Raw genomic sequence first — 27829 nt, forward strand, 5'->3', positions numbered from 1 at the left:
TTACATTCAGTTTTGTGTATACCCGACTTAATGTGTTTCATTTATTCGTTTAACCACAGTCTATAAAATTACAATATCCGAAACCTGCCTGAAAATGGTTTAATCTGTGGCCCTTATATGTATAATCTCCCTAAAAAATCACAATTTTTATGTTTATTTATTAAAGATTAGAATTTTGTATCACAAAACTACATATATAAAGGCATTTAGTGCCCAATAGATAGTACTAGTTATAAGTTAAAACTTTTTTTTCTATCATGCGGTAAATAAATACTAACACCTGTATTCACAAAACTTAATGTAGATTTAAAATAGGTTCATTTGATAGATTTCCTTTATAGAACTGTCAAGTTAACATGTTTCAAGGCTTCAATAAGTTTTGTGAATGCGACCATAAATGCCTCTACATTTTTTTGTAAAACCTTATACGAACCAACGTTTGTGCCATATCTATAGGTTATGTTAGGTTTAAATGACAATCTGCAATCAGACTCACTTTGACATTTTCGTACATTGCCTTGTATTTTTTACGGTTGAACATCCAGATCGCTTTAAAAAGTCCAACAACTTGCAAAGTTCGCATCCACTAAATCAAACCTGTATATTATGATATGCGATCATCATCGAAACATCCTGACATGATGATTGACACAAAACGGCTGTCATAAGCTGCAATATCGAAACAACCACTATGCCATAAAGTGTAGTTTGTCCATCGTCCGCTGTATACGTGTTAGTCTGTTGCATGACATAATTACCAGGTAGTGTACCGTACTGAGTAAAATTTTTTCTCGCGAAGTGCACTATCTGTCAACGAGTTTTGGTTGTGTGTGCTTTATAGTTAACATACTCAAAATCAGAGTTGCACTTATCTCTGATTTTGACAAACAGTGAACTCAATATTTTGTTGTTGGGCAACTGGCACAACCTGTAAATAAATATATCTTGGTCTGTTGTCCGCGTTTATACATCGTGTCATTACGTTTTTTATTGTATTTGCGGAAAAACAACAATAATGCCATCTTATAAAGTGCTCAAAAAGAAAATAAAAACCGCATGATTGTCCGATATAAAAAATATAGAAATAATCCGAGCAATAACTTCATCAAAATATCATACGTGCAAGTGCACAAAACCATAATCCGGTCGTCTTGTTTTTCGTTTTCCTCTCCACTCTGATAATCAAATCAAAGAAAACAAGTAAAAGCGTGCTATAAAAATAATAACAACCGCGCCGCAGCGTCAACAAAACAATAATACACCATAATAACACTCTTGACCTTTTTTAACTTCGCACCCGACAATTGTGAATTTAATGTCCTTCCACCTCTTGGTAACTCAGACCACTGCATCATTTCAGCATCCTTTTCGTGTTCTTCTCTTCGCACCACCTCTTCCCCAGCACCTTGAGCCGAACACAATGAATTTTTCCAGCATTTTAATTGGAACTTTGTTTTTAAAACGGCGACGTAAATGCTACTGCTAAAATGGTGGGAGGAGTTTCTTTTTTATAGGAATGGGACCGTTCATTCAGACTAAGAATTTATTGGGTAAATCAAAGGATAACTTTTGGTTTAATCGGACATGCAGAGATGCCGTCGGATCAAAAGTGGAAGCATTTAGGAACAAAAATGGCAATGCCCGAATGCGTCGCATACAGGAAAGAACTTCTGGTGCCAAAGTACTTAGACACGAAAAGTTTCATCACGAACGTGAACTACATGCTACAGTTATTGCTTCACCGAGGGGAAAGCTTTTCGTCATTCGTAGAAAGAATAAAGGGTAGCCCAACGGCAAAACCCAACTCTTGTTAAAGATGACCAGTTGTTCACCTCCAGTAGATGAGGCTTATCTACTGGCTGAAATGTTTGCAGGGAATTCCTTCCTTCCTTTAAGCAATTAACCAATCCCGGTGATTGAACGTGGATCTAGAATCAGATATTTTTTCGAACGCGTGAAGTTAAAATGGTCCTACGTATCTCGACGCTAAGAAATCTCTGGGCCCGAATGGTATATAAACACTTACCCTTTGTAAGTGTTCTTCGACATTTGATCGTCCACTAACACAACCTTGCTTATAGGAGAACAACCCTGCGAATTACCGACCAAATGGGATATGCTCCGCGTTCTCTGTGGTTAACCACCATCTTGTGAGTCCGTCCCCCTTCCGATATCCAAACATTATATAGCCTATATTTCCTCACAGACCAACCTACACAATCTGTGAAAATTCCAAGGTAATCGGTTCAGTTTTTTTGAGTCTATACAAAACAAACCGACAAACAAACACAAATTCAATTTTATATATAAAAAGATTGTGTGCGCTGTAGGTGACGAAAAAAACCAAGTCAACTTTTTCAACCACGATTGCATTTTTTTACCGCTGTCAATGAGGCTTCATTCAAAAGTAATTTAAAGTGCAATATGTATAGGTAGGTGGCCATCGAGGTGGCATAACGCGAACAGCTGACAACCGCCGGCCAGTTTGGCAGTACTAAAATTTTAATTCACCTTCAACATCTGTTGATGCCAGACATGTTAATGCGCCGCCCGCTTTTTTCAAATAGTATAGGTTAGGTTGTAAAGAGGCTGCAGATATTAATCTGCCCTATGACACTACAGACATACACATAAGCCAGTAATCGGCTTGTTGTGCGCTCTAAAATCTAAAAAGTAACCTTGAAAAAAATTTTAAGTTAGGAATTCCGTGCTACTTACAAAATCTTTAATTGTTTTCCATACCACTCCCCTAAGTTGGTTCATGTCTTGTACCGTGTCCTGACCGAAGTACCGGTGTCTGTTAGCCGCGAAAGCCGGACAATGCTCCAACGTCTCATCATCTTCCCCACATGCCATACCTTGCCGCACCGATTTTGCATAAGAGAGCTCGGAGTCCGATATGTCCTGTTATGATACCAAAAGCTATACTGACCTCCTACTAACTTCCTTTCAGTAATAGCCTCGTCCTCTCACGACCCGGATTGCACCATAAGCACGTTTTGATCTCATTCTTACACTCCAAGACTGTTCGTGATCTTACTGTCCTCGTTGTTATTGCCCTTATGGTCATTTTCCTGTCCGTAAAGATGTTCACACTCGACGTCCTCTCGTTAGTACCACACCAACCCACGCGTTACGTGATCGCCCGGATCTTTGCCCGCAGGACCGTATTATGGTCAGGCAGTCTAAAACAGATCTCAGTCCCTGGAAACTCAATGTAGACTCCCAGGCGCACTCTTTCCTCTAGCTTAGATCCATCCGTGTAACATGATCTTCCAGATGGCCATACTAGTGTTCCATCAGTCAAAGACTCTCCCGCTAGCAGCAGTCCCTCGCACTCGACCTCAAGTGTAGTCTCAGGTATCCGATCGGAACCCTCTTCCCTTCCTTCAAGGTTTCCTATAGGCGCCTCGATTATACCGCGATGGTATGAGCTGCTCCCATCCTCAATCCATTCTCCCATCGCCTTAAGTCTCATAGCCAAATCCGATACCCTGTATATCATCCGGGCCCTTTTTATGTCCAAGTTCAGACAAATTCTCAATTGAGCTCTAGAAGTAGGAATTTAAAGCTACATCTTTTTGAAAAACTTGGGTCAATTACCATCTCAGGAAATTTTGAGTCTAAAAACATTGTAATACCTTTCGTTTGAAATTCAAAGAATCAACTTCTGCAGATTACTTTGCAAATAATACCAAATTGCTCGGTCGAGAGAAAAAATCTTTAAAGAGATTGATAAGGAAAAAATTTTTTCACCCATTTCAATATATAGCTTTATTTACAATCAAAGTGACACATAATACAATTGTAACTGAAGTTAAAATATTTTGCACAAATTGTGGCAGGCTTGGCCACATTGCCATCCGTTGCCGCTTGTTGGAGATGGTAACCCTAGCTTTGGTAACGCAAATCAAATGTCATCCAACCCCAGAATATCCCAAGCTGAGAGAAGGACAACAACATGATCCTTCTATTTACAATATTGATTTAAAATTGTTTATGTATTAGAAAGAAGATTGTATTTTTGTAGCACTTAAAGAGCATATAAATAGGCCCATCAGGCAAAACAATCTTCCCCTTTTTGCTCATAACCGAAAACAATAAGTAAGACTGATCCTATTTTCCTATTTCCTATTTTGTTAAATTTTATATCTTTAAGTTGTTCACTTAAATTTGCATAATTTTACTGTGATTTATTCCTCTAATACAAGTGTATATTTGTGCCTTTTTTTATAGTGAATAAACCATCTTAAACTACACTAAGCCAAACCATATCATCATTGTACACACACACTCACTCATACCTACCATTTCTATAGTGCCAAATAAATAAAAGGAATGGATGCAAGAAATATTAAAGCAAATTTATAGTGTTTTTATTTAGAAGGGTAAAGTCGGATGCAGTTTATTCATCGGTGAGGCAAAAAAGGACATCTTTATTCATTATTGTCTTGGCCTGACGTGGTCATCTTTATGGATTATTGGTCTGTCGTGGAAAAAATTTCTCATAACCTGTTGTAAAATTGGAATTCATGTTAATTTATTGTCTATTTCTGTCGTGAAATATTTGTATGTGATTCGTACTACTTACTTGTTATTGTGATCTCGTCGGTCTTATGTCAGAAGATCAAGATCAGCCTAGAAGAACCAGTAGACGAACGCAAGGAATTCCACCAGCCTACTTAAAAACCTACGCCATCGAAATGCCAATCGAACACTCGCCAGCAAAAGACACAGCAGGTACAAGTATTCACACAGAGGATCGTCAAGACGCGAACACCCAAAATGCCCCTAAGAAACTATCAAATCCTCCTGCCAAAACCTCACCAACGAAACTAAGTCGTGAACTAAAGAAGCAAGTGGATCAACTCCAACGACAAATGCAAGCCATGCAAACTGAGTACTTAACCTCAACACAACAATTGGAAGCCCAACTCACTGCCACTGTGCAACAAATTCAAAGTTTTTTCACAAATAATCAATCCACTGCAACAACAACACAACAGCAAAGAAACCCACGAAGTTCACCACCGTCCACACAACAGCCACAAATGTCGACAGCTTCGGAAATCTCATACTCACAAAATTATTCTATGGTACCACACAAGAAAATTTATCCACTTCCTATTTTTACAGGTCTTCCAGAGGAATGGCAAACATTTTATGAAGCCTTCGAAACCACCACAACAGAATTTGGTTACACAAATTTGCACAACATAATGCGCCTTCGAGAATCGATCAAAGGCCGTGCTCGAGAAACCGTGGAATCACTTCTGTCAAATTCTGCAAACGTAGCCACTATTTTGGAAATCCTCAGGGAAACATATGGTCGTCCAGAACAACTAGTCAGAAGCCAGATAGAAAAGGTTCGCGCCATCCCACCGCTAGCAAACGACAACTTAGATTCACTCGTCAACTATGCCACAAAAATTTCAAATATGACGACATTTCTAAAAAATATCAAAGGTGAGCATCATTTATCCAACCCATCTCTGCTCAGTGAACTCGTCTCAAAACTTCCGACAAATCGACAAATGCAATGGGCCGAAAAATCTTTAACACTGGAGCGACCAGCCACTATAGTCGATTTCTGCGAATGGCTCTCCATTTTAAGACGACTCGCCAACATTGTAAACGACACTCTTCCAATAGCATCAACTTCTGCCGGCCGCCGTCAAACGACCTCTACCAACCCTCAAGGACGAAAGTATGCTTGTGTTGCAGTCATTCAAAAATGCCTTATATGTGAAGGTGAGTGCCATAATATCAAAGAATGCCAATCCTTTTTACAGATGCCCGTTAACGATCGTTGGAGCAAAATACAACAAACAAAGACGTGTTTTTGTTGCCTTAAACGGGGCCATCGTATTAAATTTTGTACACAGAAAAGAAAATGTGGCATAAACAATTGTCCAAAACTTCACCACCGATTGCTACACAACACACAACCGCACATCAATACAACAACTTCATTATCAACACAACAAACGTCAACCTCATCTATGGAAACACGGAACGAAAGCCAAAATATACCCGAAGCACCACAAGCCGATGCCAGAATTTGCCATGCAACAAACGAAGCCAACAATATATTATTTCAAATATTGCCCGTAAAACTGTATGGGACCACTAAAACCTTAACAACATATGCCTTCGTGGACGACGGCGCAAACGTGTCAATGCTGGACGAAAACCTATCCCGAGAACTTGGCTTACGCGGCGAACCCGAAATCCTGCAACTCCAATGGCTCAACGATCATCAAATATCTCGAAAAACCGAAAAAATTAATTTAACCGTAAGTGGAGTTGGTCATTGTGAAGAAAAATTTACAATTTCTAATGTTTACATTTCGCCTGAACTGTCATTGCCGATCCAGAGCTGCCACATATCACATTTCTTGAAATCCCGTGGATTGGAAAAAATACCCGCAAAAGACTATTCACATGTTCAGCCAAAATTGATTTTAAGTTTAAATCATTCCTTTTTAACAGTGCCATTGCAGGTTCCACGTATGCTAGCAGATGGTGGTCCATTCATATCCATGACAAGGTTGGGAGCAATAATATATGGTCCCTTTCCAGGAGAGAAAATCTCAACAACAAAGCGTTTACATATCCAGAGAAGAGTGGATGACCATGAAAACCAGTTGTTGCAGGAAATGCATGACATGATGAGGGGCTATTTCGACATAGAAACACTAGGTGTGAAAGTGAGTACAAAAAATATGAGGTCTAAGGATGACGAAAGAGCTTTGATGTTGCTAAAATCTAATACGAAGAAAGTTCATGAACGGTACGAGTGTTCATTGCTATGGAAGGAGTACGTGCCACCAATACCAGATTCATATGCGACAGCATTAAAACGTCTATATTCAATTGAAAGAAAAATGGCAAAAGATCGTGAGTACGCCACACAATATTGTGACAAAATTAATGATTATATCAAAAAAGGCTACGCAAGAAAATTATCTCAGGAAGAAATTGAAAATGCTAGCGAACGAATTTTTTACTTGCCACATTTTGGTGTAAAAAATCCAAATAAGAAAGGCATTCGCCTTGTGTTTGATGCGGCAGCCGAAACTAATCAATTTTCTTTAAATAAAGCTCTATTACAGGGGCCTGACATAAACAACTCATTAATTTCGATTCTTTTCAAATTTAGAGAAGCTCCTGTTGCAGTCTGTGGAGACATCCAAGAAATGTTCCACCAAATTGCCATCACCAAAGAAGACCAACATAGCCAAAGATTTTTATGGAGAGACGGGATGGACCATAAACCGGTGGAAACATATGTGATGCAGAGGTTGATTTTTGGTGCCACCTGTTCCCCCACAATAGCACAGTACATCAAAAATGTTAACGCAAAAAATTTTATAGAAGAGGCACCGAGAGCTGTCCATGGAATAGTGGAGCGTCATTATGTGGATGATTACGTTGATTGCTTCCAGTCAGAAGAGGAAGCAATTCAGGTTTTAAAGGACGTAATTCGAATTCATAAAGTCGGCGGTTTTAATCTGCGTAATATTTCATCCAACTCGGCAACTATTAAAAACATGTATGGCAACCCTGTAATTGAAAGTAACCATAGTGATGAGTTTCTCAGCAGTAACCAGACCGAACGGGTACTTGGCATTCACTGGCTGTCACAACCAGATATTTTTCATTTTCTATTAAAATTGCACAAAGTGGACGGCGAAATAGTAAATTGCAACAAAATTCCAACCAAACGTGAAATGTTGTCGTTAAACATGTCGATATACGACCCGTTTGGTTTTATAGCGGATTTCCTAATTACGTCGAAGGTATTAATGCAGCGTGTGTGGAAAAGTGGTACAAAATGGGATGAGGTACTGCCGCCGGATATCTATAGCCATTGGAAGACCTGGTTGGAAGAATTGCAGAAAATTTTGGAATTTTCTGTGCCTCGTTGTTACTCAGGAGCTTTCGAAAAGAGTTTGGTGGACATGCATATCTTCGTGGACGCAAGTGAAGAGGCGATGGCTGTTGTGGCGTACTGGCGGATGGTAAACAGTGAGTTTGTTGAGGTTGCATTCATAATGGGAAAGACGAGTTGTGCTCCTACCCGCTATCATACTATACCAAAGCTTGAATTGCAAAACCATTTGAAAAATATGCAAAACCATTTGAAAAATATTAATAAATGTTATTTTTGGACAGATTCATCTACAGTTTTGCAGTGGATTCGATCGGATCATCGTAAGTACAAGCAGTACGTGGCCAACAGGGTGGCGGAAGTTTTAGAAAATAGCTGTGCAAAGGATTGGCGATGGTGTCCAGGTGTTGAAAATCCTGCGGATGATGCCACAAGGGCAAAGTATTCAAAAAACTACAACGCGGACGGACGGTGGAAGAATGGGCCAAAATTTCTTTTGTTAGACGAATCTAAATGGCCTAAGGTGGCGGAGATGGGCGAAAAGATAGATCGCAGCGCAACAGAACTACGGGCAAAATATAGAATCCTTGTTACTCATCAGGTATGTGCTGTCGTACCAAATTTTAATCGATTTTCAAAATATCGCAGGCTAAAGCGGGCGATGGCATGGATACACCGCTATATAAAAAATTTGAGGCGGTGTGTTAGAGGCGAAACTTGTATGGTGGGTGAGCTGGACGTCGAGGAAGAGGTAAAGGCCGAATTGTACTTGTGTCGCTACGTTCAACATCAGTATCTTGCTGACGAACTAGAAGATTTGCGGAAAAATGGTCATGTGTCTCAAGACAGCAGCATAAAAATGTTAAATCCGTATGTTGATGATGAAAACATTCTGCGTGTGTCTGGCCGTTTAGAAAATGCAAAATTTTTGTCATTGGAAGCACGTCGTCCAATAATTTTGCCAAAAGGCAGCCCGTTTACTCGACTTGTCGTGCAGTCATACCATCAAAAATTTTTACACATTAACATGGCGACGGCGTTAAGTGAAATCCGATTGCGCTTTTGGGTACCTTCTCTACGCCAATTGCTTAAGAGCGTTCAATCAGCATGCCAGGCTTGCAAAATTCGTGCTGCTAAACCAAATCAACCACAGATGGCCCCTCTGCCAGTAGAACGAGTCACCCCGTATGTACGAGCCTTCACCTACACTGGTTTGGACTATTTTGGACCGGTGAGTGTTGCTATAGGACGAAGGCGTGAAAAGAGGTGGGTAGCCCTGTTCACCTGCCTTACAATCCGCGCCGTGCACCTGGAAATTGCAGCTGATCTATCGAGCGATGCCTGCCTCCTTTGTATCCGAAATTTTGTCAACAGAAGAGGGGTCCCAGTACTCATCCGCAGCGACAACGGGACGAATTTCGTTGGAATACCAAAGGAGCTGCAAGGTGTAAGTAACTTTGTTAACAATGACTCTCTCGCTTCAGGTGTAACAGCACTAGGCATAAAATGGCTTTTCAACACTCCGTCCAATCCCAGTGAAGGTGGTGTTTGGGAAAGGCTCGTACAGTCGGTCAAAAAGGCGCTCTACATTATGCTGAAGGAGCAGGCACCCAGGCTGGCAACATTGCAGGCCTTCTTAATCGAAACGGAAAATATGGTAAATTCAAGGCCTTTGACCCATCTTCCGATAAGCCCAGATGATCCTGAGCCTTTGACGCCTAACCATTTTTTACTTGGCTGCACAAATTCTACACAAACTCCAGCCCCCTTTGAGCCCAGGTTGTTATGCCTAAGAAAGCAGTGGCGTGTACTCCAATGTTTAAAGAATGGCATGTGGCGCCAATGGATCCGTGAGTACTTGCCCGAATTGACTCGGCGAACAAAGTGGTGCCTTCCATCCCAACCTCTTGAAGTCGGCTGCTTGGTTTTTATATGCGATGTGGAGGCTCCAAGGTCCCATTGGAAACGTGGTCGCGTTATTGAACTTCACAAAGGCAAAGATGGCGTAGCTCGGTCTGCTGATGTGAGGACCAGCACTGGTATTTTGCGAAGGCCTTTATCAAAACTGGCGGTGCTGGATGTCAAGCTTGGCGTTGGTATTGGAAGTGAATCTTCACCCGGTGGTTCAGTTCACGGAGGCGGGGATGTTGGAGATGGTAACCCTAGCTTTGGTAACGCAAATCAAATGTCATCCAACCCCAGAATATCCCAAGCTGAGAGAAGGACAACAACATGATCCTTCTATTTACAATATTGATTTAAAATTGTTTATGTATTAGAAAGAAGATTGTATTTTTGTAGCACTTAAAGAGCATATAAATAGGCCCATCAGGCAAAACAATCTTCCCCTTTTTGCTCATAACCGAAAACAATAAGTAAGACTGATCCTATTTTCCTATTTCCTATTTTGTTAAATTTTATATCTTTAAGTTGTTCACTTAAATTTGCATAATTTTACTGTGATTTATTCCTCTAATACAAGTGTATATTTGTGCCTTTTTTTATAGTGAATAAACCATCTTAAACTACACTAAGCCAAACCATATCATCATTGTACACACACACTCACTCATACCTACCATTTCTATAGTGCCAAATAAATAAAAGGAATGGATGCAAGAAATATTAAAGCAAATTTATAGTGTTTTTATTTAGAAGGGTAAAGTCGGATGCAGTTTATTCATCGGTGAGGCAAAAAAGGACACCGCTGTAAAAAACGCTGTCTGCAATGTGGAGTAGCTATTCTGTATCCAAACAACTGTCAGGAAATTAAATGCAGCTTTTGCATCATCAATAATAAATATATCTTCTTATGCACAACACCACGTTGTATTCTTTGCAATCAACACAAACCGACTGTAAATGACTCCTCAGCAATGAGGGTGAGCAAAGCTAGCATCTTCACCAAAGAGGGTGAGAATAATAAAATACACTTTTGCGCGCGTTTGAACCAATTGTCGAAGCACTTTTGCCACTCTGATTGAGGTATCTCCAAAACATGCATACTGAAAGCATAAACCCCTTCTTCATGTGTCAAAAACGTTGACTTCTCATTTTATTTGATACGTACGGGAATAAAAAGAAGTCATTCGGTGCCAAGTCAGGACTATACTGCGGACGGCTTATCATATCGATTTTTAAGTGCTCAAAAATTTAGTTGTTTGAGCCGATGTGTGAGTGCTCGCATTGTCGTGGTGAAGAGTGATCCGTCTTCGGCAGTTGGTTTAGAATTGACTGTTCTGCATTGTTCTAGTGGTACGATTGCGAAATGTCCAGTTCTTCCGGAAAACAGGCGCTTATTTGCTTGGAAGTGCTTCGTGCTTCGACGACCGAAAAAATTTACTAAACGAACGTAAACACGAAGAAAACTAAAAAAAAATGTTCAATCGAATGCCCTGAGCAAAACAAAATACCACAAAATGTTGCATCCCGTATGCAAAATGCATGGTACTTATTAAGAAGAAGCACAAAATCTTCTCACCAAAGTGGGTGAGAATAAGAAGAGGAATGGTCCGGGCGAAATACGGGATGCCAAGAAGCCACTTTTAAAAAACCATACTTGTATAAATCATGTGTTTATGACGTACGATATTATCTTTTTCTTTTATTCCAACTTTCGGTCGAAAGTAGAATAAGAAGAAGAATATCGTTCAATCCACAGTAAATTGGTGGAAATTAGTATGGCGCGTGAGGAAATAAATAAAAATTTCCAAAATAATAATCTTTTGAAGGTTTTTAATTATTTAAATATTTCTCTATTAAGGTTGGTACTATATTCAGTTTTCGTGGTGAAACTCCATATAAAAAAATGTGCGGAAAATATTGACGAAAAGAGTATATTTCACCATAACTTGTTTTTTCATAAAGGGGGAATTTACATTTCACGACACGCCAAAAAGAGCACAACCCCAACGTTGACCCAGCCTTTAGTGCTCAATTTTACCTACGGCAATTTTCACTTTGCAGGCGTGGATAAATGTGAAACGGGACATTCTCCACAAACTGGGAATTAATATAATAGTGCGAATATAGCGACGAACGATGAGGTCGTCCAGAGATATTCAAACCCCCTGTCCATCTTGCAGTGTATATAAGATTCGGCTTGGCCAAACTGATGAAATGCACTTTCCAGAGAACAACCTGCATGTTTATTGTCGAACGAAGGATTGCCTTAACAATTTCTAGCTGCCTTGGGCTATGGACAAACAAAATTTTGTAAAATATTTATCAAAAAACAAAAAAAGCCCACAAATAAAAAAAATTTTTTTTCATTCGGACTATCATCGAATAGTCTTCTCAAAGTACAAGTGTTTTGACCAATGAGAATTCCAATTCTTACTATATAAACCTGGAGACGAATTGGCCCATGACCTATGCCATACTTTTCAAAATTTGTCCAGCATCTATATGCTGGTGATGCCCAGGGAAAAGAGATACATGTCAGGTAATGGGTAAGTAAACTCTTGTTTTATCCTATTCTATTTGACTTACACTTCTACGGTGATTCTGGTATGCAGCCAATCGTGTTGGTAGTTTCTACTATTTGGAAGATCACGTAAATACTTGTGCTACAGAAAATGCTAATGTAGGCAAAATGGATGAGTAGCATCTAAGGATGGGACACTAGAATGAACGTGACATACAGTTGATGGACAAAAGAAAATTGTTTCAGTGGATATTGGTTCATCGGAAAAATTAACACCCTGTGAAATTTGCATCAGCGAGAAGCAGGCAAGAAACCCATTTCCAAGGGCAAGTGCAGAACGGGCTAAAGATTACTTGGAAATCGTACACAGTAATGTTTGTGGGCCATTGAGGGTGGCATCTAATTCTTCTTCGAAACACTTTGTGACTTTTACTGATGACCTCTCACGATACTGCGAAATCTACGTACTCAAAGGGAAATCAAATGTGTAGGAAGCTTTTAAAAAATTTAAAAATTCAGCTGAGACATTTACAGGCAGTAAGATCAAAGCTTTACAATCTGACAATGGACGTGCGCATCGCAATAAAGATTTTGAAAAGTATTTGCAGATGTGCGAAATTCGAAAAATGCCCCTTATACGCCACAACAAAACGGCGTATATGAGCGCCAAAATAGAACCCTCCTTGAAATGGCGAGATGCATGATGAGGCATGCAGGTGCATCACCATCATTTTGAGCAGAGGCAATCGCAACCGTTGTCCAACAAAATCGTTGAATGGTGAAATCCCCACACGTTGTAGAATGGCAGAAAACCTTTTGTAAAACATATTTGCCCACTTGGCGCAAAGAAAGGAGAAAGGAAGTTCCAAAGGGAATTTTGATTCAAAATTCGAACTTTGTGTATTGGTTGGCTATTCAAATGAGGCAAAGAAGAAGCGATACATCATAATAAGTCGTGAAGTTAAATTTATGGATGAAATGTATTTTAAAAAGGAATACGAGCCATTTCAGAGGACCCAGACAGTGATGGGGCGATTTAGAAATGTCTTTGGATAGTCCTCAAATGAAAATCAATTTGACACATGATGCGAGTATAGGCGAATCGGAAGGTTTCCAGGATTGCAACTTGGTTAACTGCGAAACAACACCGGCAACATTCGAGGAGTTTCATGAACGAGAATATGCTGAAATGTGATTTTAAGCCGTAGAGGATGAATATGTGGCACAATTACTCAGTAATACGTTGGAGAAAGTTTAAAGGTCTGATGACCGTAAAGTGAAAGGAAATAGTTTTGTGTTCACCACAAGGAGCAAAAACAAGAAAAAAGCCAGGCTGGCTGCCAAAGGGTGCTCCCAGCGTCCAGGGGAGGATTTCTTCGAGATATATTCACCGGTAGTGCGATCAACGTCAATGCTTCTAGTCACTGCGTTATCAGCAAAAATTAATTTGGAGATTCATGAAATGGACGTTGTCACACCTTATTTGACCTTTATACTTACGGAAGGTGTTTATATGCACATACCACAAGTATTAAAAACTGTTCTGGAGAAGATTTTGAGAGGCGAAACAATGGGATCATGCGTACCTAATTCTCAGAGCGTAGAATATATTGCAAGGAAGTGGTTAGACGCCATAAATCGATTTAAATACCCCGTATGTAAAATTGTAAAGACATTGTACGGTCTTCGTCATTGTGGGTTGAAATGGTACGAGAAAGTGAAATTGCAAGAGCTCTAATTGAATCCATCAAAGCAAGACCCCTGTATATTATCTAGAGGCAACAGTTTTTTATTGCTCACCATCTACGTTTAGGATGATTTAATGATCGAATCAAACAATAAATCACGGATAAACGATTTGAAGAAATCATTGGCTATGTTTTTTGAGATGGAGAACTTACGACCGGTCAAGTTATGTTTGAGGATTGAATTCCATTAAGACCTATCGGAAGAAAAAGTTTTTCTTGGTCAACGCGGATATACGGAGCCATTGTTTGAGAAATACGGTATGTCCTATTGTACACCAGTGCAGTCACCGATAGTGACGAACTGCAAACTTGAAAAGGCAGAAAATCCTAGTGAGGATGTGTCCTTTTTTGCCTCACCGATGAATAAACTGCATCCGACTTTACCCTTCTAAATAAAAACACTATAAATTTGCTTTAATATTTCTTGCATCCATTCCTTTTATTTATTTGGCACTATAGAAATGGTAGGTATGAGTGAGTGTGTGTGTACAATGATGATATGGTTTGGCTTAGTGTAGTTTAAGATGGTTTATTCACTATAAAAAAGGCACAAATATACACTTGTATTAGAGGAATAAATCACAGTAAAATTATGCAAATTTAAGTGAACAACTTAAAGATATAAAATTTAACAAAATAGGAAATAGGAAAATAGGATCAGTCTTACTTATTGTTTTCGGTTATGAGCAAAAAAGGGAAGATTGTTTTGCCTTATGGGCCTATTTATATGCTCTTTAAGTGCTACAAAAATACAATCTTCTTTCTAATACATAAACAATTTTAAATCAATATTGTAAATAGAAGGATCATGTTGTTGTCCTTCTCTCAGCTTGGGATATTCTGGGGTTGGATGACATTTGATTTGCGTTGCCAAAGCTAGGGTTACCATCTCCAACATCCCCGCCTCCGTGAACTGAACCACCGGGTGAAGATTCACTTCCAATACCAACGCCAAGCTTGACATCCAGCACCGCCAGTTTTGATAAAGGCCTTCGCAAAATACCAGTGCTGGTCCTCACATCAGCAGACCGAGCTACGCCATCTTTGCCTTTGTGAAGTTCAATAACGCGACCACGTTTCCAATGGGACCTTGGAGCCTCCACATCGCATATAAAAACCAAGCAGCCGACTTCAAGAGGTTGGGATGGAAGGCACCACTTTGTTCGACGAGTCAATTCGGGCAAGTACTCACGGATCCATTGGCGCCACATGCCATTCTTTAAACATTGGAGTACACGCCACTGCTTTCTTAGGCATAACAACCTGGGCTCAAAGGGGGCTGGAGTTTGTGTAGAATTTGTGCAGCCAAGTAAAAAATGGTTAGGCGTCAAAGGCTCAGGATCATCTGGGCTTATCGGAAGATGGGTCAAAGGCCTTGAATTTACCATATTTTCCGTTTCGATTAAGAAGGCCTGCAATGTTGCCAGCCTGGGTGCCTGCTCCTTCAGCATAATGTAGAGCGCCTTTTTGACCGACTGTACGAGCCTTTCCCAAACACCACCTTCACTGGGATTGGACGGAGTGTTGAAAAGCCATTTTATGCCTAGTGCTGTTACACCTGAAGCGAGAGAGTCATTGTTAACAAAGTTACTTACACCTTGCAGCTCCTTTGGTATTCCAACGAAATTCGTCCCGTTGTCGCTGCGGATGAGTACTGGGACCCCTCTTCTGTTGACAAAATTTCGGATACAAAGGAGGCAGGCATCGCTCGATAGATCAGCTGCAATTTCCAGGTGCACGGCGCGGATTGTAAGGCAGGTGAACAGGGCTACCCACCTCTTTTCACGCCTTCGTCCTATAGCAACACTCACCGGTCCAAAATAGTCCAAACCAGTGTAGGTGAAGGCTCGTACATACGGGGTGACTCGTTCTACTGGCAGAGGGGCCATCTGTGGTTGATTTGGTTTAGCAGCACGAATTTTGCAAGCCTGGCATGCTGATTGAACGCTCTTAAGCAATTGGCGTAGAGAAGGTACCCAAAAGCGCAATCGGATTTCACTTAACGCCGTCGCCATGTTAATGTGTAAAAATTTTTGATGGTATGACTGCACGACAAGTCGAGTAAACGGGCTGCCTTTTGGCAAAATTATTGGACGACGTGCTTCCAATGACAAAAATTTTGCATTTTCTAAACGGCCAGACACACGCAGAATGTTTTCATCATCAACATACGGATTTAACATTTTTATGCTGCTGTTTTGAGACACATGACCATTTTTCCGCAAATCTTCTAGTTCGTCAGCAAGATACTGTTGTTGAACGTAGCGACACAAGTACAATTCGGCCTTTACCTCTTCCTCGACGTCCAGCTCACCCACCATACAAGTTTCGCCTCTAACACACCGCCTCAAATTTTTTATATAGCGGTGTATCCATGCCATCGCCCGCTTTAGCCTGCGATATTTTGAAAATCGATTAAAATTTGGTACGACAGCACATACCTGATGAGTAACAAGGATTCTATATTTTGCCCGTAGTTCTGTTGCGCTGCGATCTATCTTTTCGCCCATCTCCGCCACCTTAGGCCATTTAGACTCGTCTAACAAAAGAAATTTTGGCCCATTCTTCCACCGTCCGTCCGCGTTGTAGTTTTTTGAATACTTTGCCCTTGTGGCATCATCCGCAGGATTTTCAACACCTGGACACCATCGCCAATCCTTTGCACAGCTATTTTCTAAAACTTCCGCCACCCTGTTGGCCACGTACTGCTTGTACTTACGATGATCCGATCGAATCCACTGCAAAACTGTAGATGAATCTGTCCAAAAATAACATTTATTAATATTTTTCAAATGGTTTTGCATAATAAGCTCCTTCAATCTCACGCCCATTACCGCCGCTTGCAATTCAAGCTTTGGTATAGTATGATAGCGGGTAGGAGCACAACTCGTCTTTCCCATTATGAATGCAACCTCAACAAACTCACTGTTTACCATCCGCCAGTACGCCACAACAGCCATCGCCTCTTCACTTGCGTCCACGAAGATATGCATGTCCACCAAACTCTTTTCGAAAGCTCCTGAGTAACAACGAGGCACAGAAAATTCCAAAATTTTCTGCAATTCTTCCAACCAGGTCTTCCAATGGCTATAGATATCCGGCGGCAGTACCTCATCCCATTTTGTACCACTTTTCCACACACGCTGCATTAATACCTTCGACGTAATCAGGAAATCCGCTATAAAACCAAACGGGTCGTATATCGACATGTTTAACGACAACATTTCACGTTTGGTTGGAATTTTGTTGCAATTTACTATTTCGCCGTCCACTTTGTGCAATTTTAATAGAAAATGAAAAATATCTGGTTGTGACAGCCAGTGAATGCCAAGTACCCGTTCGGTCTGGTTACTGCTGAGAAACTCATCACTATGGTTACTTTCAATTACAGGGTTGCCATACATGTTTTTAATCGTTGCCGAGTTGGATGAAATATTACGCAGATTAAAACCGCCGACTTTATGAATTCGAATTACGTCCTTTAAAACCTGAATTGCTTCCTCTTCTGACTGGAAGCAATCAACGTAATCATCCACATAATGACGCTCCACTATTCCATGGACAGCTCTCGGTGCCTCTTCTATAAAATTTTTTGCGTTAACATTTTTGATGTACTGTGCTATTGTGGGGGAACAGGTGGCACCAAAAATCAACCTCTGCATCACATATGTTTCCACCGGTTTATTGTCCATCCCGTCTCTCCATAAAAATCTTTGGCTATGTTGGTCTTCTTTGGTGATGGCAATTTGGTGGAACATTTCTTGGATGTCTCCACAGACTGCAACAGGAGCTTCTCTAAATTTGAAAAGAATCGAAATTAATGAGTTGTTTATGTCAGGCCCCTGTAATAGAGCTTTATTTAAAGAAAATTGATTAGTTTCGGCTGCCGCATCAAACACAAGGCGAATGCCTTTCTTATTTGGATTTTTTACACCAAAATGTGGCAAGTAAAAAATTCGTTCGCTAGCATTTTCAATTTCTTCCTGAGATAATTTTCTTGCGTAGCCTTTTTTGATATAATCATTAATTTTGTCACAATATTGTGTGGCGTACTCACGATCTTTTGCCATTTTTCTTTCAATTGAATATAGACGTTTTAATGCTGTCGCATATGAATCTGGTATTGGTGGCACGTACTCCTTCCATAGCAATGAACACTCGTACCGTTCATGAACTTTCTTCGTATTAGATTTTAGCAACATCAAAGCTCTTTCGTCATCCTTAGACCTCATATTTTTTGTACTCACTTTCACACCTAGTGTTTCTATGTCGAAATAGCCCCTCATCATGTCATGCATTTCCTGCAACAACTGGTTTTCATGGTCATCCACTCTTCTCTGGATATGTAAACGCTTTGTTGTTGAGATTTTCTCTCCTGGAAAGGGACCATATATTATTGCTCCCAACCTTGTCATGGATATGAATGGACCACCATCTGCTAGCATACGTGGAACCTGCAATGGCACTGTTAAAAAGGAATGATTTAAACTTAAAATCAATTTTGGCTGAACATGTGAATAGTCTTTTGCGGGTATTTTTTCCAATCCACGGGATTTCAAGAAATGTGATATGTGGCAGCTCTGGATCGGCAATGACAGTTCAGGCGAAATGTAAACATTAGAAATTGTAAATTTTTCTTCACAATGACCAACTCCACTTACGGTTAAATTAATTTTTTCGGTTTTTCGAGATATTTGATGATCGTTGAGCCATTGGAGTTGCAGGATTTCGGGTTTGCCGCGTAAGCCAAGTTCTCGGGATAGGTTTTCGTCCAGCATTGACACGTTTGCGCCGTCGTCCACGAAGGCATATGTTGTTAAGGTTTTAGTGGTCCCATACAGTTTTACGGGCAATATTTGAAATAATATATTGTTGGCTTCGTTTGTTGCATGGCAAATTCTGGCATCGGCTTGTGGTGCTTCGGGTATATTTTGGCTTTCGTTCCGTGTTTCCATAGATGAGGTTGACGTTTGTTGTGTTGATAATGAAGTTGTTGTATTGATGTGCGGTTGTGTGTTGTGTAGCAATCGGTGGTGAAGTTTTGGACAATTGTTTATGCCACATTTTCTTTTCTGTGTACAAAATTTAATACGATGGCCCCGTTTAAGGCAACAAAAACACGTCTTTGTTTGTTGTATTTTGCTCCAACGATCGTTAACGGGCATCTGTAAAAAGGATTGGCATTCTTTGATATTATGGCACTCACCTTCACATATAAGGCATTTTTGAATGACTGCAACACAAGCATACTTTCGTCCTTGAGGGTTGGTAGAGGTCGTTTGACGGCGGCCGGCAGAAGTTGATGCTATTGGAAGAGTGTCGTTTACAATGTTGGCGAGTCGTCTTAAAATGGAGAGCCATTCGCAGAAATCGACTATAGTGGCTGGTCGCTCCAGTGTTAAAGATTTTTCGGCCCATTGCATTTGTCGATTTGTCGGAAGTTTTGAGACGAGTTCACTGAGCAGAGATGGGTTGGATAAATGATGCTCACCTTTGATATTTTTTAGAAATGTCGTCATATTTGAAATTTTTGTGGCATAGTTGACGAGTGAATCTAAGTTGTCGTTTGCTAGCGGTGGGATGGCGCGAACCTTTTCTATCTGGCTTCTGACTAGTTGTTCTGGACGACCATATGTTTCCCTGAGGATTTCCAAAATAGTGGCTACGTTTGCAGAATTTGACAGAAGTGATTCCACGGTTTCTCGAGCACGGCCTTTGATCGATTCTCGAAGGCGCATTATGTTGTGCAAATTTGTGTAACCAAATTCTGTTGTGGTGGTTTCGAAGGCTTCATAAAATGTTTGCCATTCCTCTGGAAGACCTGTAAAAATAGGAAGTGGATAAATTTTCTTGTGTGGTACTATAGAATAATTTTGTGAGTATGAGATTTCCGAAGCTGTCGACATTTGTGGCTGTTGTGTGGACGGTGGTGAACTTCGTGGGTTTCTTTGCTGTTGTGTTGTTGTTGCAGTGGATTGATTATTTGTGAAAAAACTTTGAATTTGTTGCACAGTGGCAGTGAGTTGGGCTTGCAATTGTTGTGTTGAGGTTAAGTACTCAGTTTGCATGGCTTGCATTTGTCGTTGGAGTTGATCCACTTGCTTCTTTAGTTCACGACTTAGTTTCGTTGGTGAGGTTTTGGCAGGAGGATTTGATAGTTTCTTAGGGGCATTTTGGGTGTTCGCGTCTTGACGATCCTCTGTGTGAATACTTGTACCTGCTGTGTCTTTTGCTGGCGAGTGTTCGATTGGCATTTCGATGGCGTAGGTTTTTAAGTAGGCTGGTGGAATTCCTTGCGTTCGTCTACTGGTTCTTCTAGGCTGATCTTGATCTTCTGACATAAGACCGACGAGATCACAATAACAAGTAAGTAGTACGAATCACATACAAATATTTCACGACAGAAATAGACAATAAATTAACATGAATTCCAATTTTACAACAGGTTATGAGAAATTTTTTCCACGACAGACCAATAATCCATAAAGATGACCACGTCAGGCCAAGACAATAATGAATAAAGATGTCCTTTTTTGCCTCACCGATGAATAAACTGCATCCGACTTTACCCTTCTAAATAAAAACACTATAAATTTGCTTTAATATTTCTTGCATCCATTCCTTTTATTTATTTGGCACTATAGAAATGGTAGGTATGAGTGAGTGTGTGTGTACAATGATGATATGGTTTGGCTTAGTGTAGTTTAAGATGGTTTATTCACTATAAAAAAGGCACAAATATACACTTGTATTAGAGGAATAAATCACAGTAAAATTATGCAAATTTAAGTGAACAACTTAAAGATATAAAATTTAACAAAATAGGAAATAGGAAAATAGGATCAGTCTTACTTATTGTTTTCGGTTATGAGCAAAAAAGGGAAGATTGTTTTGCCTTATGGGCCTATTTATATGCTCTTTAAGTGCTACAAAAATACAATCTTCTTTCTAATACATAAACAATTTTAAATCAATATTGTAAATAGAAGGATCATGTTGTTGTCCTTCTCTCAGCTTGGGATATTCTGGGGTTGGATGACATTTGATTTGCGTTGCCAAAGCTAGGGTTACCATCTCCAACAGGATGAGATGCGCAAATATCCCTACCAGAACCTAATTGGCAGTTTGATGTATTTAGCGGTTAAACACGTCCGGATAATGTTTTCTCGGTCAATTTTTTAAGTCAATTCATTAACTATTATGACGAGAACCATTGAAAAGCTGCTTAGCACATTTTGCGATATATTAAAGGGACAATAGATTATGGATTGTTGTTGTGTCAAGCAGTGTAGACGTGTTTGTCTCGTGCTCTCTACTAAGGCTCCATTTTTAACAATAAAGTCTTATTAAAGTACATAAAAGTCAACTTCGTAACATTAAATTCAGTACAGTAATAATTAATTAATGTAAACAACTGTGAATGAACATTGTGATTTCTTTGTATGATAGAAAGTGTAACAAATAAATAAATAAATCCAACTCAGCATACCGGCATTTCAACGATCAGAAAACCAAAACAAAATCAAAAGAAAAGAACAAAAATAGAAACAAATTTTTGTAGGAAAGAGAGAATTAAGTTCACAGTTCTAGAAAAAAGGCACAACTTAACACAACACACAATATTTAACGTACGGGTCAAACCTTCACTATTATAACTATTTTACATGCACGATTATGGCAACTCCTGGAAATACATTTAATATCGGCATGTCCCCAGTTACATCTGAGAATAATGGTTCAGCAAAACTTAGTAATGACTCCAACATTTATTTACCTATGAATAGAAATGTAAAGACGAAGCTGTTATCTTTCGCAGACTCTTCTTTTCGTGTCATCAATTTAGTGGAAAAGCGGCTACATTAACAGTTTGAAAAAAAGTGATAATGAAAGAATCTGAGAACTCAATCTTAAAGGAAAAAAATTGTGATTTGGACCCATGACTTTCCGAAGTAGAAAACAAGCTCTTTACTTAGGTGGACCAGAAATTTATTGAGATAGACAAAACTATTAGTCGCATAGATGCTCGCTTAGCTAGCCTTGAATCTTGTAATTACTCTGGCCATGGAAATGAAATAATAATGCTGAGGCAACAACCGCAACGCCATGGAAATTTAATGGTTTTTTGTGACCTGAAGATTTTCACATTAGAAATGACAATCTTCATGAATGTTTTCAGGCTATTTGTACTGTTATGGAAATAAACACACGTCCATATACCTCCAAATTCCGCTTGCGTAGCAATAACAGTACATCCAATGTTATTATTGCTAAATTAATATCAGCATACGACAAAAACTATTTCCTAAAATGCTATACTGGCTTTAGGAAACGTAATAACGGCAAACTCCTTTTGGCGCATATTGGTTTTAATTCCAACAATCCAATATACATCAACGAGAATATTACTGGCTACAATTACAAAATTCTGCAAGCAGCAATAAAGTTCCGAAAGCAGAATGCCATATTCTCGGCCTTCTCATTGTGCGGTCTTGTCTACATTAAAGTTAGGCAGACTGATGAACCCCTGCGAATTGATGAATTAAATAAACAGAATCATCTTTTTCGCCCCTGTGATAATTATGCTACTGAAAATATTTAACTCGTTTTAAATCCATTCAATTTATATTTCCTGAAGATTATTGTTGGAGTTTCGAATTTCGATACATTTTCGAAGAATCTGCAGCTGATATTGTTTGTATATCTGAAACCTGGTTCAAAATATCTATTCCTGATTCATTAGTACGACTCAATGGATACAATTTATTTCGAACCGATACTACTCATGGTGGTGATGTCTACGTTAAAAATTATATTTCTTGTAAAATTTTAAGTCAATCAAGCGGAGAAGATCGCATTGAGCACATTTTTACTGAAGTTACTCTGAATGGTAAGAAATTATTTTTGGCATGCATATACAGGCCCAATCAACATGTCGAAAATAATAAATTAATAGCACTACTTGGTGATTTTACTATATTTTATTCTAATATAATAATTGCTGGAGATTTAAATTGTAACTTACTTAAGCCAAATAGTTTCGAACCATTGCTACATTCCGTCGGCCTATCTGTGGCTCCTGGCAATTCTTTACCTATTCATCATCGATGATGTTGATAATGTGTCAACCTGGTTGTGCACAGAGACTTTGACTTGGGTTTTTATCCCAAAACATGGCCTTTGTGAAGCGGATCCGGTACTTGGGTGTTGGCTGCGGCTTAGCTCGCCGGATGGGGAGGTTCTTTTCCGCTAACGGCTATACATTTAAATTTGTACCGGTTTGTCAAAAATGAAAGTTTAAAAACAAAAAAGGTCAAATACACTGATAAAAAAATCTGATTAGTGATAATTGTCTGTGGTCCGTTTCTTTAATTCTGATGTGGGTTACATCTTTTCATGGGAGAGTTTAGATGTTATTTTCTCCCTGGCTGCCCACCCCATACGACTTAATGCCATCCATGGTATTTTCTGTGCCATATTATATTTGAAAATACCCCAAACTTTAAATTTCCATTTCACATTGAATAACCATTACATTTTCAGCCTATGGTAAATCATTCAACACATATTAGTTCCTTTTACAAACTACATAACATAAATTATTTTTTTTTTTTATTATAAAAAAAAATATATAAAAGTTTACATTTGTTTTAATAAATTGTTAATTATGTTAATTGGGCTTAAGGAAAAAGATAAGAAGTTTTCTTTGTTATTATATATATTTACAAATTTTATCTCAAAAAGGTTTTTCTTTGTTTTAAATATATACCTATAAATTTTAATTCAAATATAATTATTTTTCTGTTCAAATTTGTAATACTTTATATGAATTATAATATATATATATATATATATATATATATATATATATATATATATATATATATATATATATATATATATATATATATGCACAAGTGTACACATAAATATGTATATACACATATATAAACATATAATTAATTTTTTTTATTTATTTTAGTGATTAATTTACTTTCGTTTTTTTATTGCTTCTGAACGTTATTCTTAAAAAAATTCAATTTGATAATTATTACCTCTAGTATTATCCTTTTGTTTTAATATATTACTTTGTACAAACATTTATGTACTTTTGTAGTATTTTCTTTTCCATATATATGTATATATATTTTTTTTTTCTTTACTTCTTTGTATATATATATATATATATATATATATATATATATATATATGCACAAGTGTACACATAAATATGTATATACACATATATAAACATATAATTAATTTTTTTATTTATTTTAGTGATTAATTTACTTTCGTTTTTTTATTGCTTCTGAACGTTATTCTTAAAAAAATTCAATTTGATAATTATTACCTCTAGTATTATCCTTTTGTTTTAATATATTACTTTGTACAAACATTTATGTACTTTTGTAGTATTTTCTTTTCCATATATATGTATATATATTTTTTTTTTCTTTACTTCTTTGTTAAAATAAGTTTGGCGCCAAATTTCGTTAAGAAATGATAATATTATCGTATACCATTTTTTAAGCAAATTTGGTTCTAATTTTTTTCTTGATTTTTGTTAATTCTTCTTTGATTTCTATCTATAATTCTTTCTTTTTTACTTGTTGTACACATTTTAGTTTCACTTTTCGTTAGATCTAGTTTCGTTTCGTTTGTATCTAGTTAGTCAAGTTAGTTAATATATAGGACGGCACAATGGGATAAATAGCATTAACACAATTATGTAGCTAGGTATACTAATACTTTCGTGTCTTACTGTGCGAGTGAAATCTTTCGCAATCCTTCCAGCTCTGGCTTCAATGCATGCGTCCCACAATGGCAGCTGGTCCCACTAACCATGTTCCAACTTGGCCCCACTTTCAGAACTGGTCGTACTGTACCGACCAAAAAAACACGTGCGTCGGCCAAATTAGTGCAACGTGTGCAACCGTTTACATGGAAATTACTGGGAAATAATTGTAGTGACATTTACTGCAACTAGCAACAAAAAGGGTTTTAAAAAAGTACTTCGTATTTCATATAAATTGCTGCCAAAAAATTAGCTATTTAAGCTTACTTAACAATCGTCTCACAATTTCTATAAAATTTACACAAAAAAAAAACAAAAATCCGTCAGAATTTCATCGCACATGGTCATTTGGAACAATTCGACTCCCTATACAAAATAACAAGCACGATGTACTTTCTTAACTTTGAATAATCTTTCAAATCCAAAAAAAAATTATCGCACATTGGTCAATAATTTAATTAACTTTAACGAAAACTTTTCAATTCAACCACTTATAAAGTAACTTTTCTCAACGTGATGTTTAAACACTCCAATTTGGGTGGAGCTAAAAGGTGTGAGTTGTAAAGATGTCCAAACGAAAAAGAACATGTGCACGCTTACGTTCCCTCAAATCAGTCACATTTCAGTAAAAATGAAATGACTGGAAAAAATATGTCTCTGGAAAAATGCTCAAACTCTGACTCTCTCATGGCAACCCCTCTCTTGAAAGTGATAGTTTGCCAGACCCTGGCCGTTCACATACAAGCCTGCTCTGCTACACAGATGGCAAACCCTGTTGTACGTCCTACGCTCATGTATAGGTTGTGCTACTGAAAATCACCATTGTGAATGTCCATAAAATAGAAAATGTCAAAAGAAAATAGAAAGGGCACACGAAATGACAACACAACATATATAGTGTTCGTTACAATAAAGTATTGTTGTGCGACCAATTGTCGGTTCCGTGTTTTTCAGAACATGATGTATGAATTTAATATGCGCATGGACGTATCTACCGAGAAATATTATGACTTTAAACATATTAATGTACCTCTGTTAGAATTGGATATCTCAAATATGGATAGGAACGAGATATATTACAAAACATCTGGAGACGATTAGCTCTCTTGTTAATAAAACAATATATCTATGCTTTTTGATACACAAGTTCAACTACATGAATTTTGAGACACGACTGTATGCGCGCTGGAAACGATACAAGATATCTTCGTTCCATGAGGATTATAAAGCAGCACAAAAGCATGTGACGAAACAAATTCAACGAGCAAAATCCATTTTCTACGAAACGGCAGCTAATTCACAAAAGAAATGCAAATTATTCGGGAAATCGGTATAGGAAAATCCAAAAAAAAGTCGATAATGGTATTGATGTTGACGCACTGAATCAACAATTTGTTTACCTCAATTTGATTCCATCAGGATTATCTGCCTTGCCGTCAAATCCAATGCTGTGGGATCTGACATGTTACACCCAAAATTCTTTAAGCATATCCTACCATTCATTCTTTCACATGTTACATATATCTTCAATACAATAGTAACAACAAGCACGTTCCCTAATATATGGAAACACGCAAAGATTATTCCTATTGTTAAACCTAAAAAAGAATATAGGCCAATATCAATATTACCATTCTTATCTAAAGTGTTTGATTATCCGCAAGCAGATAACCTATCATATTCATGACCAACACTTATTGTTTGGCCGTCAGTAAGGATTCAGAGCTAACCACAGCTATATCGCAGCACTAATGGATGTATTAGAAAATATCAGGAATAACATCGACTCCGGAGACATTACATTTCTAGATCTGTTGGATCACTCGAAGGCCTTTGATTGCCTAAATCATGCTATACTCTGTTCAAAACTGAGGACATTGTTTCACTTTTCTAAGACTTCCGTTCGACTGATCCATTCATACCTGCATCGCATAACCCAATCTGTTTGAGGGGTCAAATTGTCTCCGCTGCACTGTTTCTCAAGAGATGTTCCTCAAGGCTCGATTCTTGGACCCCTTTTTTCTCTATGTACATGCAGTATCTCCAGAATTATATAACACACCTAATTTACATGTTTATGCTGATGACGTCCAGCTATACTTTAGTAGCCCCAAATCTGATATACAATCTAGTATTGCCTTGTTGAACGAGGACTTGCTTAATGTTCATGTTTGGGCGGACAACAATAGTTTAATCCTAAACCCTTCAAAGGCAAAATGTCCTATAATAAGCAAATCAAAACTCGACCAGTCCCTAATTGATCATCGCATCGTATTAAATAACCAAATAATCACTGTTGTAAAAAATCTTGGAGTAATTTTCAATGATCGCCTTACATGGCACGACCACATAAAAATCACTACAGGGAAAATGTTTGGAATGCTCAGAATACTCTACGGAAGCTAATCTTTTACATCTCTACATATCAGAGCGCTATTAGCATAAACATACCTAGTTCCGCAATTACTGTATGGATGTGAAATATATGCATCTTGCGACAAAAAACTATACGGAGTTACTTTTGATAATCTTTTAAAAATCAAAGTTCTAACATTTCTTCACAAACTCATATACTATGCAGCCGAGTTATCTGTTTGATTGCTTACAATTCGCTCACTCCACCAGAGGAAAAAAATTGGTCATACCACGGCACCGCGCCAAGATTTCTGAATGGAATTTTTTCCTGCACTCAATAAAACTTTGGAACCAATTATCAACCAGCTCCCAACTCCAAGGCAATGCTATAACGTTGAAAAGCACACTTTACAGGATGTTTGGAGTGATATAGTGTAACCCCAATTTTTCATGCTTGTTAACTTATATGATGTTTTCCTTTCAATTTTTCTTTATCACATACTCCTACTTAAAGTATTAATTGTATCTTTACTTTCAACTACATAAAAAGATTAATGCTTTTGAAAATAATTTGTAAACAACTTTACTATTCCTTATTTTACATAATACTT

At 38.2% G+C, this 27829-nt stretch overlaps 2 protein-coding genes and 2 long non-coding RNA genes across 8 annotated transcripts; 1 reads left to right on the forward strand and 3 right to left on the reverse strand.

The window, feature by feature from the left end:
- Window positions 1-4352: 4352 nt before the first annotated feature.
- LOC131994986 (uncharacterized) lies at window positions 4353-4730 on the reverse strand. The gene is made up of 2 exons (XR_009397027.1): window positions 4592-4730; window positions 4353-4512 (listed from the first exon to the last, which is right to left on the reverse strand). It is a non-coding gene; the product is annotated as an uncharacterized LOC131994986 (long non-coding RNA).
- Window positions 4512-10529, forward strand: LOC131994985 (uncharacterized). Of its 3 annotated transcripts, none has more exons than XR_009397026.1 (3): window positions 4512-8031; window positions 8179-10269; window positions 10402-10529. XR_009397026.1 is itself a non-coding variant. In XM_059362375.1 (3 exons), exons 1-3 carry the CDS (start codon window positions 4617-4619, stop codon window positions 10128-10130), a joined length of 5298 nt encoding a protein of 1765 aa, XP_059218358.1. In that variant the 5' UTR covers window positions 4512-4616; the 3' UTR covers window positions 10131-10529. The 3 variants fall into 3 exon arrangements, 2 of the variants coding, with proteins under 2 accessions (XP_059218358.1, XP_059218357.1); XM_059362375.1 differs by having other exon boundaries at window positions 4512-6710; window positions 6780-8031; window positions 8179-10529; XM_059362374.1 differs by having other exon boundaries at window positions 8179-10529.
- LOC106092811 (uncharacterized) lies at window positions 10518-11048 on the reverse strand. Its single transcript, XR_001222229.2, has 2 exons — window positions 10965-11048; window positions 10518-10899 (listed from the first exon to the last, which is right to left on the reverse strand). It is a non-coding gene; the product is annotated as an uncharacterized LOC106092811 (long non-coding RNA).
- A 3428-nt stretch (window positions 11049-14476) lies between these two features.
- Window positions 14477-20520, reverse strand: LOC131994991 (uncharacterized). 3 transcript variants are annotated; one of them, XR_009397031.1, is made up of 2 exons: window positions 14736-20520; window positions 14477-14604 (listed from the first exon to the last, which is right to left on the reverse strand). XR_009397031.1 is itself a non-coding variant. In XM_059362382.1 (2 exons), the coding sequence occupies exons 1-2, from the start codon at window positions 20407-20409 to the stop codon at window positions 14875-14877; spliced, it is 5466 nt and encodes a 1821-aa protein (XP_059218365.1). In that variant the 5' UTR covers window positions 20410-20520; the 3' UTR covers window positions 14477-14874. The 3 variants fall into 3 exon arrangements, 2 of the variants coding, with proteins under 2 accessions (XP_059218365.1, XP_059218366.1); XM_059362382.1 differs by having other exon boundaries at window positions 14477-18246; window positions 18316-20520; XM_059362383.1 differs by having other exon boundaries at window positions 14477-16826; window positions 16995-20520.
- Between the last annotated feature and the right edge of the window lie 7309 nt (window positions 20521-27829).

This window comes from Stomoxys calcitrans, chromosome 2 (assembly GCF_963082655.1).
Source record: "Stomoxys calcitrans chromosome 2, idStoCalc2.1, whole genome shotgun sequence".
NCBI lineage: Eukaryota > Metazoa > Arthropoda > Insecta > Diptera > Muscidae > Stomoxys > Stomoxys calcitrans.

Bases quoted from the DNA above. Each gene is read 5' to 3' on its own strand.
- LOC131994991 (XM_059362382.1), bottom strand. From the start codon at position 20,409: ATGTCAGAAGATCAAGATCAGCCTAGAAGAACCAGTAGACGAACGCAA. The intron at 18,247-18,315 runs GTGAGTACAAAA...TCTAATACGAAG, and splicing joins TAGAAACACTAGGTGTGAAA to AAAGTTCATGAACGGTACGA.
- LOC131994985 (XM_059362374.1), top strand. From the start codon at position 4,617: ATGTCAGAAGATCAAGATCAGCCTAGAAGAACCAGTAGACGAACGCAA. The intron at 8,032-8,178 runs GTGAGTTTGTTG...ATTTTTGGACAG, and splicing joins GTACTGGCGGATGGTAAACA to ATTCATCTACAGTTTTGCAG.